Consider the following 13,264-nt stretch of genomic DNA (forward strand, 5'->3'; position numbering starts at 1 on the left):
TATATTCTTTTTCTTCTATGAAAAAAATAAAATAAATACAGAATCTTCCTGTGTTGCTTACCGTAGCAGTAGAAAAGGAACCCTATTCTTCCTTATTCATGGCGGTATGACTACTATACTGCCTGCCGGTGGCTTAGGCGGGTACAACAGAAAGAGCAGCACAACGAAATTAAACGTAGCATTAAATCATGATGCACAAACGGTTTAAATCTTGACGTTTTCTTTAACTATGATATCACTGTTTTTTGAGTAGAATTTTATAGAAATTTTATTTCCTTTTCATAAAATGTTTGTAGGAGGGAGGCTGGAACAGGTTAAGGGCATTTTCATTCATCTCAATGAGGAAAGATGATTTGAGAGATGAGTGTTTTGAGTTATGAGAGCAATCAAAGGATAAATGAAATAAATATCCCAAAGCATCACAGTATTCAGCTTCTGGGTGAAAATTCTAGATAAAACTAAAAAGCAGAATTTAGATTGAGTCGTCCTCTAAGGCATTTTGTGACTTTCAGTTGCTGTTGAAACATGTTAATGATACTCTTGACACTCTTAAGATCCAGAGGCCATTTGCATTTGGTCTCATCGTGTCAAAATGGGAACAGCATGAGGAAGAGGACTGTTTAAATCTCAATTGAACCAGAAAGTTATTTGGTACAGAACAACACTGAACATGTATACATTTCCCCCAAAAGCAGAATACCCCTAACTTTTTGTGAGTGGATATATATATTAATATTTATTTTCTTGCTGAGAGTACATCTTCCAATTGGTAACCACAGTTAGCTTAGTATACATTTGTGATAAAGTGATTAGCGATGAATCGACTTTAAACACTGATGCGGGGATATAAAGTTGGCTTGTCGACTAATTAATTCAACCCAGAGTGTGTACCTCGCTTTAAAACGACTTGGCCAAGAGTAACAGAATCAATCCTCCTCAACCCCTTTGCAAGAGAACTGCACTATATTATGCATTTTCCTGTTCTAGTTTTGCTTGTCCTTTCAGGGAAAAAGATCAATCTTCCAAATTGTAATGAGGAGTGAAAACTGTTGATTTGGATATAAATTAGTAAGAAGCAAAGAAATGACAACAACAAGCCAAGCCATTGTCAAATTGTACATATATTTGAAAATGTGGATGTAGTGAAATAGATAGGCAGTATGGTTGACTTATTTCAAGTGTTCCCGAGCGACATCATTCTCGAGCCAATCATCTCCCAGTCGTCCACTCTTTCTCCAGCCACTCTCTAAGAAAAAAAAAAAAAAAAGGCAGCTCAGTAACATCTTTTCATTGGCATCATTTAAGCAGACGTTAGCCTCGTGGCTGTCTTTAATGCAGGAAATATAAACTGAAGTAGGCGAGTGAGCGCAAGAGATGAGGCGAGAGTCACGGGAAGAAAAATGTGATGAAAAGTCAAGCAATTTTTTTGGGTGTTTATATTGATGTTAGCGAGTTTGTGATTTGTGTGCTGTTGTGTCAAATGCGAGAGAGAACAAGTGTTTGTGAATATACGTGTCTAAAAGTGATGAGTATCGGAGGCTGCCAGCAGATGTGGCCAAAACAGTCAATTTGTGACTAGCGAATTAGTCCTATCAGTTGATTTTTATTATAGCCAAAGTGGAGAATGAATTGCTAATACGGAAGATTTGGTCATTCCTGGCAGCTCTTTTTCTTTGTGATGTGAACACGTTAAGGAATGAGGACAGATATTGGAGGCTTTTCATGAACCCAAAATGATGTTTCTTATTACTGCATAAGGGAAAAGGAAATGATTTGGAAAAGGGTGATTGTATGCAACTTATATTTATCAGTATCCAAGCAGATGACTTCTTTTCAATATTTGTATGTTTTTTTCTTTTCTTTAAGTGATACATTTGCCATGATCAGATCTGAATGCTCTGATAATAGACAATATATATATATATATATATATATATATATATATATATATATATATATATATATATGACATAATGTGTACGGATACAGTATTACAGCATTTATGTTCACTTTATTTGGTCTTAACACTGTGATTCTATGTATTTGGTTTCAATTACTTCACTTCTTTTTACATGAACAATATGTCTGGTAAATAAACCATATTGTATTATTATTTTGTCTATTGCTGTGGATATTGTAAAAGTCAACTTTATTTTGTAAAGCACCAAACCACACATGGAACACAGTGCTGTCCATGTATAAATATTGAATGGAATCTATCAAAGAATTTGAATATCAAACAATAAATAGTCCCTTTGCACATGCAGGTCAAGAAATCACCAATATAAATCAGTAGTGACCCTCGTGTCTCCCTCAGAACCTTCTCACGTGAACAAAATGCGAGCTTGGGAACAAAAGTGGCGTTAGGCCATAGTGCGGGAACAGCATCATCCGGGTGTCATCTCAGACAGAAAGGAGTGACTGACCACCATTTTTAAAATGTTACTTAAGAATTAGACTGGCTGTCATTAGAATACAAAAATGAGAGAGAGATTGTGTGACATTCTCAGGCTTTATTCATAAATTATTTACATTTATGCATTGTGACAAAACTATTGAAGAGTCAAACGCAATTCTCACAAAAAAAGATCATGCCAATTTGAAAAAGTCACCTTCTAGGTAACAGTTTGTGTTTACAAAGGTACAGCAGATTTACATTGTGAGTTGAATGTGTGGGGTTTATTTTTTTTCTTTCTCTCACAACAGAAAGCTCCCACTGCTTCTGGCCCAAAACTCCTGGGCGACCAAGAGAACATTTGCATGACGCTGAAGTCTTCCTTCAACATTCTTCTTGCATACTCAGCTCTTGCATGTGTCGTTGGACATCTTTCATGGTCTCCTTGCTGGTTTGTGACTGCTCATCCTTTTCATCCATTTTAGCCTCCTTAGGTCTCACATCCAGCTGCTCTAAGCTCTCAAAGCAACCAGAGTCCCTCGGCTCCTTGATGTCCTCCTTGGGTCCTTCCTCCACCTGCTCTTCTTCCTCCTCCTGCAGACTGGATTCATCCTCAGCTGCAAATTATTTACATGGTTAGTATAGGATGTCTAAACATGTTTTTAAGTTTTATTTTGGTAATCTTAAAAAGAATGGCGACAAATAATTAATTAGCTGCATGCACGCACACACACACGCACACACACACACACACACACACACACACACACAAAGCTTTTATTTCACGTTTAATTTTAATGTTGAAACTTTTTTCTATGAATATTATGACTTTATTGTTGGAACATTTTTGTAAAATCAGGGCATAATGATTTTTTACAATAACTTTGCAAGTTTATTGTGATGATATTGTGAAATTTTACCTTGTTGTTTATTCTTCCAACCGTAAAATGCTATTATCAGAACATTGTGACTTTTTCAGGATTTTTTTGTGACATTTTCATTTTTTTTTGTAATGTTTTGTTCTTGTAATATTACCACTTTCTCACAAAATGCCACAACCCTTGTTACTTTGTAACTTTATTCTCATAACATTATGACATTTAACCTTGTAACATTAGTGTTATAATCTTGTAACTTTCCTCAAATAGTATGAGATTTTTTCTTTTAACTGTAACAGAGTTTTTCTATCAATACGACAATTAATTTTTCTGGGATTACAACTTTATTCTCATAATATTACATTAATCTCATTACATTACACCATCATTTTAACATTACGACTTTAATACTTTCCGGGTGGATGTTGATTTAGTCACCATTTTTCGTCATAATTAATTCACACATTCAAGATGTATAAAACAAAGGGGATTATTATTATTATTATTATTATTATTATTATTTAGGAGATATTATTTAGTAGTTAGTTATTATAAAGAACACTATTTGACATTAAACTCTAACCACAGATTTGACCACTCCCCACCACATGCTGGATTTGAACCATCTTTTCAAGTGTTTGTTTTTTTTTTGGATGAGTTGCTGCAGTTCATTTCATTTCACAATCACCTCGGGGTTTGTGTGGAGAAAATGAAAAAGTGTGTGGAGATGAGATCAGCTCAAATATCAAGATGTCTTACAAGACTGAACACAAGAGTGCGTTTAACGCTGCGTATAGAGAGCAGTAAAACATTTTTAACTATGTCGCTGAGGCACAGAAGCGGGATGGTGGCATAAGGGTCGATACAGGCACACGTCCTGTGTCAGAGGGACTGACTTTCTGACTGACAGGGCGGACTTTCTCAAAGATATGGTGGAACATAAACGAGAGACGTAACAGAGGGTCACTAAACCTACAGTCATGTAGCAGGTCAGCGGCGCTCAGGATCTTGTCTCGTTGATCCGGGTCGGTGATATTCAGCTCATTGAGGTGACAATCCCTCAGGCCCCTGAAGTCTTCCAGGTTCTGAAATCCATGCATGGACAGCAAGGAAGACAACTCCTGGAACAGGATGAATATCATACGTGAAATGTGCGGTACTTATTAAACATTTGTCTCAGGCAACAAATCATTCACTGACACTGTTTCAGAAATAAAGTCAGCTGATCATTTGAATCACGTTTGGTGGAACATTAAAAAGGCTGGACTATTGTTTTGGTTAGCTCGTGGCTAATGCTTATAATATATGAGTAGGCCCATATATATATGTACCATGAGGGATAGGAATGGACAAAAGCAAAACAAAATAGTAGGCATCGCACCATCAGACCGATGCGGTCCAGTACTTCTTCCAGAGTGGATGGTTTGGACTTGTTTGTCTTTGTCTTGCTGTCACAACGCCTTCGCCTTGCAGGAGGGCTCTCGTCGGGCAGGAGGTTAACGTAGATGAACTTAAAGGATCCCACCTTGTGGTTGAGTTTTCCCGTCCAGGTGCCCACGGGAGGCTTGTCGATGATGTGGATGATGTCTCCTTTCTGAGGGAGGCGGGAAACACAATCATGATATGTCTTCTCACCTAACCTAACCTAACCTAACCTAACCTAACCTAACCTAACCTAACCTAACCTATCCTATCCTAACCAGACCACTAATTTGCCGGCTTGCATAATTTTAATTTATCACTGTCACATTACTGATTGTATATGTGAAGGTGTGCCTCAATACTAAAGTTATCACTATCTTGGGATACAAAACAACATAAAGCGGATGATTTCATAATGATGTCATCAAGTTGACTCACCTGAAGCTTCAGAGACTCCACATCGTAAGGACTAGGAGTGAAGTCAGTGTGCACCACGGCGCGGCCACAAAAGGGTCCATTGAATGGGACCACATTCTCCTCCAGTCTTATGCTGTCCCTCTGACCGTAACCGCTGTCCAGGCTCTGTCTGTCGCTGTCTAAAGAAGGACACTTTTGGACCAAGATGCTTGGCAGCAAAGAGGATCAATGGACAGGAAGTCTTACTGCCAAAAAATGGGCAGGAGACAGGACTGGAAGCTGTGTCTTCTGAGCCTGTGGAGCACGTTGATATCCTCTGGTCGCCCCAGTCGGGGGAGACGGGATACTGTTCTTCACAGCCCTCCCCCTGAAGAGACTAAGTCCGACATTGTGTCAGGGTTATTATTATTATTATTATTACACTTCTATTTTGAACCTTTAACACCATATCTTAATTCAAAACCATCATATCTGAAATCATTCCTCATTGAAATGAATAAAATGTTTGTTTTTTTATAATGTAAAATAGGGCTCTATAATTTGGATTTAAAAACATATGTAGAGTACTAAAACAAATTTGCACCAATCAAAATTTTTATAGTTCTAATATTTGAATATAATTAAAGTCATAGTATATATTTTTAAAGATTTATATTTTCACACATTCATTTACTTATTACATTTGTTTTTGTAATTATAATGCAATCATAATTACATATTGTTAATTTCTAAATGTTATAAATGTAATTTATTTTTTACATTTGTTTTGAAAGTGGAATGAATGTATGCATGCCGTACATATATTTGACCAGTAGACGGTACATTGCTCAAGTAGCATGAGTAACTCCTTTCACCTCGTACATTGTAGTGAGCCACGGTGCATTATCAATAAGTGTACAGTTTAAAATTAATACATACCCCTTTCTCAGCCAGAACCTTCTGCACCATCTTAGAGGTCTTGCGTGTCATTGTGCGGGAGATGACATTCCGCCACTTTTTGCCAAGTTTCCCAGTGCTTTTCTCTCCATCTGTGACGCTCCCTTCCATCTGAGGACACATTCCACACTGCAACTTCATATTCACAGCAGATCAACACAATGATGACATTTATGCATTGTGTAAGCTTTGAGTTTCTTGCTGAAACAGAATTCTTGAAGTTGATGGCAAGAGAGGGAGATCAAATCTGGAGGGTTTGCACTTATACATTTGAATTGCCTCAAAAAGGAAAACAAACACGTTGAAAAACACGTTTATTGTGCAATTGCGGTCTATGTCCAAACATCTGTCACCTCTATCAATATTTTATGAAAGATGATCAATTATGTTCAGTTCTATGAATGTTTCTCACGTTCGTACTGAGTTAGATTAACACACCAAGCTGCTTTACGAGTCTTCGATCCATTTCTGAACCTCATTATCTGGGATGTTTTTGTCTAGTCATTATGGATCTGATGAATCAGGCAAAGTGCTAAATCCAAATTTAGAATCGCCCAAAAGTAGACACAAACATTGATTTATATCAGAACAAATTTTAAAGATACTATGCATTTTCTTCATTCCATTCTGCATTTGAAAAAAACAACAAACACAAATTGGAGTTAGCCTACTCAAACTGGTTTATTCGCACTGAGAATATGCACAACCGGGAGTGAACATACAGTGTATACTGTAAGAGATTAACAGGTAAGTGAATCGACTGTGGTCTATTCCCAAGATCAGGGGATGCTTTGAGAATAATTGTCAATTGATTGTCTATGTAAAGCCCTTTGATACTGCTTGTGATTTAGGGCTATACAAATAAACTTGACTTGACTTGACTTGACTATTTGTAAGGCAGACAGTTGCGGCTCTCTGCCTGACTGCCTCTAACCATGCAAAGGATATCCTGTCTGCACTTTATGCTCCAAAGCACTTGATTGCAGTCAAGTCATTAATATGTACTTCTAATCAAATGCAGGAAATTTTGCACTTCTACAACACTTTATGACCTGAAGGCACAGTTCCTCTTTCAACCCAAGTAAGTGCACCTGCAAAACTCAATGAAAGGCATGGCAAAGTCTCACTGAGTATATCGATCAACGAGCGGTCATCTGGGGTGATACAAATGATGACGACCACTTTAGGTTATATGTTTTTAAATATAGCACTATGTAACAACCTACTCCAAATTAAATGCTAATAAAATAAATATAGGTTGTGTCTGTCCTTGATGTTGTCAGATTCTCTTTGTCATCTTTATTTTGTCATTATTAGTTTGTATTTATTGGGCATGGCCTGATGTCTCTCAGTATTTCTAATCAAGTGGCTCAGAGACATTTAATGTCAAGCTTTCCAAGCCTGCTCTCTGTTGTTTCTTGCTATTTTTGTATATAAAGACTCTTTGTTTGTCCTGTTTGCTTCCGGGTCCAAATTTAGTTCCCCATGTGACAGTTTTACGATCGAAAACAAACAAAACATTCTTAGAAATATCATGCTTGTTTTCTGATTATTCAAGTGTGGCCCTTAAGCACACAAACTTGCTCCTTGATTCTTGATTTTATGGAATGCATGACCATTAAATATTTCTGTGGAAACTCCTTAGGTCATAAAAAAAAAAAAAAAAGGAATCTCCCCGTCCCACCCCACCACTCCTGCCACTAGACTTCTGATTGTGTGCCATGCCGACTCACAGTCTCATCTAGGACGAACTCCTTGTCTGGGGTGACGGGTGAGGTGACTTTGGGCTTCATGAAGTCCTTGAAGCTGCTCGACCTTTGCAGCGTGAGCTGCAAACACACACATTTTTCTTTTTACCTACACAATCCATTACAGTAATACATTACTGAAATCAAGATTAAAAGCTTACAAATACACACGCAAACACACTTCTAATCTCCCCAAATGTGTGAAGACAAAGTTTCTCTGAAGTCGTATAAGTTAAATGTGACCCTTTCTGCTGTTTCCTGCTAAAGATGTTGAAAATGTCCAAACAATTTATGCAACACTGCTATATAAAGAGACCATAAAATGCATTAAAAAAAAAAAAACCTCTCCCACACGTTTTAAACACATTTGAACTGACACAAAATACTTTTAAACTGTGTACTGTTTTTCATGTAGGTAGTAGTATATTCTTATTTGTTTGTTTGACTTGATGATAGAGTGGTGGCAAAGGTGGACACACCAAATGGCACAACATGAGTTAGATGGCAGCATTAATCTTGAAGCACATATACAATATGATGTTAGAACCTCAAAATAATAACTGTGGAGGGGCATAATGTGGAAAATATAGTGCTAAGAGTTTTTATTAAATGCTCGGATGTGTTGTTCCAAATCCAGTCTGTTTGATATCTGCATTGATGACGAGGGCATTGCTGAAATCTTTTGTTTTGTTTCTAAACTCAAACTACTTCTGCCCTACCAGAATAGAGGAACTAGATCTTCCCTCACACGTTAACAACTTCAAGCGGTTATTTAGACTATGCATATGTGTGTGTGTGTGTGTGTGTGTGTGTGTGTGTGTGTTCATGCATTGGTTAGCTCAGCTTAACCGCAGGTTTGTGCTGTCATATGCAGACTTCCTTTGAAAAAAAAAAGTGCTTTGATAATCCTCTATGTGTTTCAACTTCAAATGTGATCGTACATTTTATTACAAATATGTTTGGGTTCTTAGCTCATCATCATCATGATATGGTTCTTAGCTAAGAAAATACTTCTGCTTACGCCATCTCACATTTCAAAGCAATATTACAATAAAAAGGGCTTTGCTCACCTTCTTCTTCTGCACCTGCTCTTTCTCGGAGGCATTGGATGGCTTTCGCCTCAACATTTTGTCGTCGTTGGCGTGCAGGCAACTTGGATCAAATAAAAAAATATTGGGTAATATTTTCTGCCCTTGTCTCTGGGTTGAGAGGACAGATATGAAAACAGATGAGACAGAAGAGGTGCACTTCCCCGCAACTGAAAAAAGAGCTCACGCAAAGGGGAAGTCACATGACCTCATGGTAACAAAAGCACTACTGCACACTACTTCTCTCAGCTGTTTAAAACACCTTAAAAACTCTTTTAGACTTGTAAGTACAAGTGCAATGAGAAACCAGTTCAATTTGTTCATTGATCATGCTCAAAACACAATATATGAATTAGAAATATGAATCCATTCCAGCCTACCCAAAAAGCAAACCTCAAAATAAAGTTATAGAAACATATAGTTATGGCTTGACTTAGATTTACAAAGAATTTAACAACTTTTGTCGTTCTTTTTCCTTTAGTGCATGCTGTACTGCTCATTCGGAGTTTGCACACCTTGGCCCCTGGGGGCAGTATTAAACAGACATACTGTGTTGGAGCCTCAGCCCCTCGCCTGGCATCTCAATACGGCACAAATATTTGGCATTCTTCATTGAGAATCAAGAATGCACGCCAGTGAGTATTTTTATTTCTCCCTTTTCTGTCTACATGTGTTGCTGCACCATTTGAACAACACCGGGTAACAGGATCCTTGCGGTTGCTTGAAAAAATGTATAATTCTCTTTCAGATGCCACCACACAGCACTCTTGTCTTGAATTTGTGTTTGCATCTCAGGATACCACTGTATAGTCATTTTTCACAACCAACAACATAAAAGTGTTGCGTTTTCTTCAGTAGAGTGCATTTCATGATGTTTACTGTTGCCACATTTTTTCCTTCTTCAGCACATTGTGAATGAATCACGGCAGGTCTTTTTAAAACTGTTGCGCATGTGTCCACAGTGTGCTTTTTCAGCGTATTTTCATCAGCTGTAACTATTTGTCAGCACATTCAAAGGAGTGTCCCATTTTACAAAGCAACAGTGGAGCACCAAACACAAACCAGGATATCTAGATTGTTCCAGATTTTTATTTTTATGCATACATTTTGGGAGTAAACCACAACTTTTCTACCCCACAAAACTACACAATTTGTTCCGTACACAGAAATCAAAACTTGGAGTGAGAAAACAAAACCATCAAAATGTTGTTTTTGCCCTTTGTGGCAGACGTAAACCAAGTTGACCTTGTTATTTTAGTATGCACGCAAACCATATGAAGAGAGGATGTGCTATTCAGCTTCCTCTCACGGCACTTCAGCACGCTGCAGAACCAAGTTCACATTTCGCTGGCACGTCATGGAAATAGCTGCCAGTTATATTCACTCAATACAATGTCAACAGTTGGCACACTATGATGTGGAGTACACCTGCACAATATGAGATCCAACACAAGAGCAAAATTATTGCAGGATTTCCAGAGATAGATAAAATCTGTGAAGTAGCAACCAAATTCATTTTATTATTTACATATAGTTTATAGCACTGTTTATGCATGTTAGGTGTGGGTATAATTTTTTCAAGTATCATTTTTTTCCGCTTGGGGGCACCATTCTTAAGTACTGTATACTAATTCCTGTGACTGAATGTGTGTGAAAGGTGAAGGAATGATTTTTGTCTACTTGGGGTCAACATTCAGTACTGTAGTATCTGTGCCTGTGATTCAATGAAATTTGGCTGGTTGTTAACAAACCAAATCGCAAGTCACTGCTATGCTTAGTTTGACAGTACACTTTAACTGGGAGTGGCAATAAAAAGCTGAGAGCCTCTTTTTTTGGAGGAATTGCTCACTTTGTTTGCCACACTGCTGCTTGTGGTGAGGTTAGTTGATTTTGCTGCCACTATCTAGCGCTCATATCTTATTCTTATCTAAGTCACAGCAAAAAAGTAGTCACTCATATGTCAAGGCACCACTGTACTCCTGCTCAGTAGAATCATTAAGAATAAATTCAATTGCAACTGAAACACGTTCTAATTTAATTGAAGGATCAGTTTCAAATAACATAACTTAACATCGTGGGGTACAAATAATATATGTAAGGATATTGATGTTGAAAATGTATAAAAAAAAATCTCAGTGCTCAAATGCTGCATTTGAATGACTTAACAAAAGTTGGCCAAGTTTGCTTGCTAAATGTACAGTATATTTCAAACATGGCAAAAAAATCAAATAAATTATGCAGTTTGATTACATAAATAGTTTAAAGCGCATCAAATTCATACAAAAGATAATTTTCAAATTTGGAACAAAAATATGTTTGCACAAACTCAGTGTTTCTCTTGCCCAATATACTTAAGTATTAATGGCCATAATGTTTAGAGTACAACATGATACAACACAGCCACAGCCAAAGTGACCAGGGTGGGCGTAGAGGATTGGAGAGATGAAGAAGATCCCGACCCCACAAAGGGTTCTGTGTGTCTCAGCATCCAGCTCTTCTCCTCATGAAGCCCCTGGCGGTCCAGCTCAGGACCCATCAGCCTCCGGATGGTCTCATAATATTTGTTCAACCACTGCAGCTGGATCAAAAGTAGTTTAAGAAAAGCTAATTACTGCTGAAGTGGCATCTGGTGTTCCACAGGGATGTTTACTAGAACCACTTTAAAATATTTGCTTTTAACCATAGACACAAAACATGCTTTTTTTTCTCCAATTAATATCATACATTAACACTTACTTGCTCACTTGTGGAATGTTTGAAACCCGTGTTATGTGACCATTAAAACAAACAAACAAACAAACAAACAAACAAACAAACAAACAAACAAACAAACAAACAAACAAACAAACAAACAAACAAACAAACAAACAAACAAGCAAACAAACAAACAAACAAACAAACAAACAAACAAACAAACAAACAAACAAACAAACAAACCCCAATAATGTTCCTCTGTTTAAACATAAATATCTGGTCTTTTATTTAAATGAACATAGGTTGAAAAGATTTTCATTCCATTGCATTTTTCTTTTACTCAAAGTCCAAGTGGAATTCGAATTTGTGTATCAAAAGTTATTGGATTCATGTATTTCGTTGTGTTACATTACTTTGGCATTTTCTGTATTTTGCACATATGCTTGTTGTATTTTTGTATATTTTGCTGCCTTGCACACTGTAGTTATTGCAAAGTTGTTTTTGCACTTTACAAGACTTTATACAGTTTAGTTTAAAAATGACATAGGAGAAGCTTTGTTTTGTTTTGACGAAGAACACTTTTGTTTTTCAGTTAGAGAGAAAAAAATTAGGGAGGGGTTCAAGAGGAAACCAGCACTCTTATTGCAAGGGAAAGGAAACATCTCTGACACGAGATAAGTTCTTTACACCTTTGAAACAGGAAACTGATGAGATATTGACAAAAAGCTCATTACATATTGTCACTGTAAAGTAATGGCCATTCTAGGATTTTAGGACATTTTCTTTCATTATCATTTCAATTACCTGGACTGGGCTCAGAAGAGAGATGTCAATCAACTTCCTGTCATACGGTACCAAGGACACGGTGTCAAACGTCAAGTAGTTATGACCATACTGTAAGACAAAAACAGAGCTAATTACCATACATTGCTTATTAATAATAAATGACGAAATGATCGGTGAGTACCTTTGTATGGATGGGAACAACCACTACAACATCTTCAATGCGAATCCCAAAGTCATTATCTTTGTAATATCCAGGTTCTGTGAACAAAATCAGGCGCACCCCCTCAAAATAGCATACAGTAAATTTAATTTTCATTAAAACCTGCAAATGATGTATTTTTAAAATGAAAAGTCTCACCTATTGATGTGAACATGCCTTCTCTAAAGGGAATGTTGTTACTCTGGAAACCAACAGGCCCTAAACAAAAACAGGAGCGTATATTAGTACTATTTACTGGATCAATTGTATTATTTATAAAGTAAAAAACATTACAAATAAGGATGGAAATAATTCAGTGGAATAAAACAAACTCGAAATAATAATCATAATAATAATCAAACAACTTACAAAACAGAAAACTAGATAAAGATAGTATTTGGAATTCATAATAGTATTTGTTAAGTGTATTATTCACAATAATATTTATAATATTATTTGGACGTTAAAATAGTATTTGTTAAGTGTATTATTCACAAAAAAAAACAAGCAGAACAATACTAAGAATATAAAAAAATAAAATGATTACATGCAAAGAATATAAAATATAAAGCTAGTTAATAACAGTAAAGTATAATAGTATTAATTAAGTTTAGAATGTTATCTATGATCAAAACAATAACCATTAAACTAAAAAATGCTAAATAAAAAACTTGCAAATACAGTACATGACAAGTAAGTAA

General features: G+C 36.6%; 2 protein-coding genes across 3 annotated transcripts in view; both read right to left on the minus strand.

The window, feature by feature from the left end:
• Nucleotides 1-2,511: 2,511 nt before the first annotated feature.
• sash3 (SAM and SH3 domain containing 3) lies at nucleotides 2,512-9,033 on the minus strand. 2 transcript variants are annotated; one of them, XM_085905023.1, is made up of 8 exons: nucleotides 8,867-9,033; nucleotides 7,782-7,877; nucleotides 6,031-6,159; nucleotides 5,359-5,488; nucleotides 5,134-5,291; nucleotides 4,655-4,867; nucleotides 4,250-4,394; nucleotides 2,512-3,012 (listed from the first exon to the last, which is right to left on the minus strand). In XM_085905023.1, exons 1-8 carry the CDS (start codon nucleotides 8,921-8,923, stop codon nucleotides 2,780-2,782), a joined length of 1,161 nt encoding a protein of 386 aa, XP_085761149.1. In that variant the 5' UTR covers nucleotides 8,924-9,033; the 3' UTR covers nucleotides 2,512-2,779. The 2 variants fall into 2 exon arrangements, with proteins under 2 accessions (XP_085761149.1, XP_085761147.1); XM_085905021.1 differs by having other exon boundaries at nucleotides 6,031-6,177.
• A 991-nt stretch (nucleotides 9,034-10,024) lies between these two features.
• xpnpep2 (X-prolyl aminopeptidase (aminopeptidase P) 2, membrane-bound) overlaps nucleotides 10,025-13,264 on the minus strand; it is an 11,399-nt gene continuing 8,159 nt past the window's right edge. The window contains exons 18-21 of the mRNA XM_085906162.1: nucleotides 12,723-12,782; nucleotides 12,546-12,622; nucleotides 12,383-12,472; nucleotides 10,025-11,462 (exon numbers count right to left, since the gene is read on the minus strand). Of these exons, the coding sequence (XP_085762288.1) occupies nucleotides 11,259-11,462; nucleotides 12,383-12,472; nucleotides 12,546-12,622; nucleotides 12,723-12,782 (431 nt within the window). The 3' untranslated portion in view covers nucleotides 10,025-11,258. The remainder of the gene's footprint in view (nucleotides 11,463-12,382; nucleotides 12,473-12,545; nucleotides 12,623-12,722; nucleotides 12,783-13,264) is intronic.

The sequence above is a fragment of the Syngnathus leptorhynchus genome, chromosome 2 (assembly GCF_054491065.1).
Source record: "Syngnathus leptorhynchus isolate UIUO chromosome 2, UIUO_Slep, whole genome shotgun sequence".
Lineage (NCBI taxonomy): Eukaryota > Metazoa > Chordata > Actinopteri > Syngnathiformes > Syngnathidae > Syngnathus > Syngnathus leptorhynchus.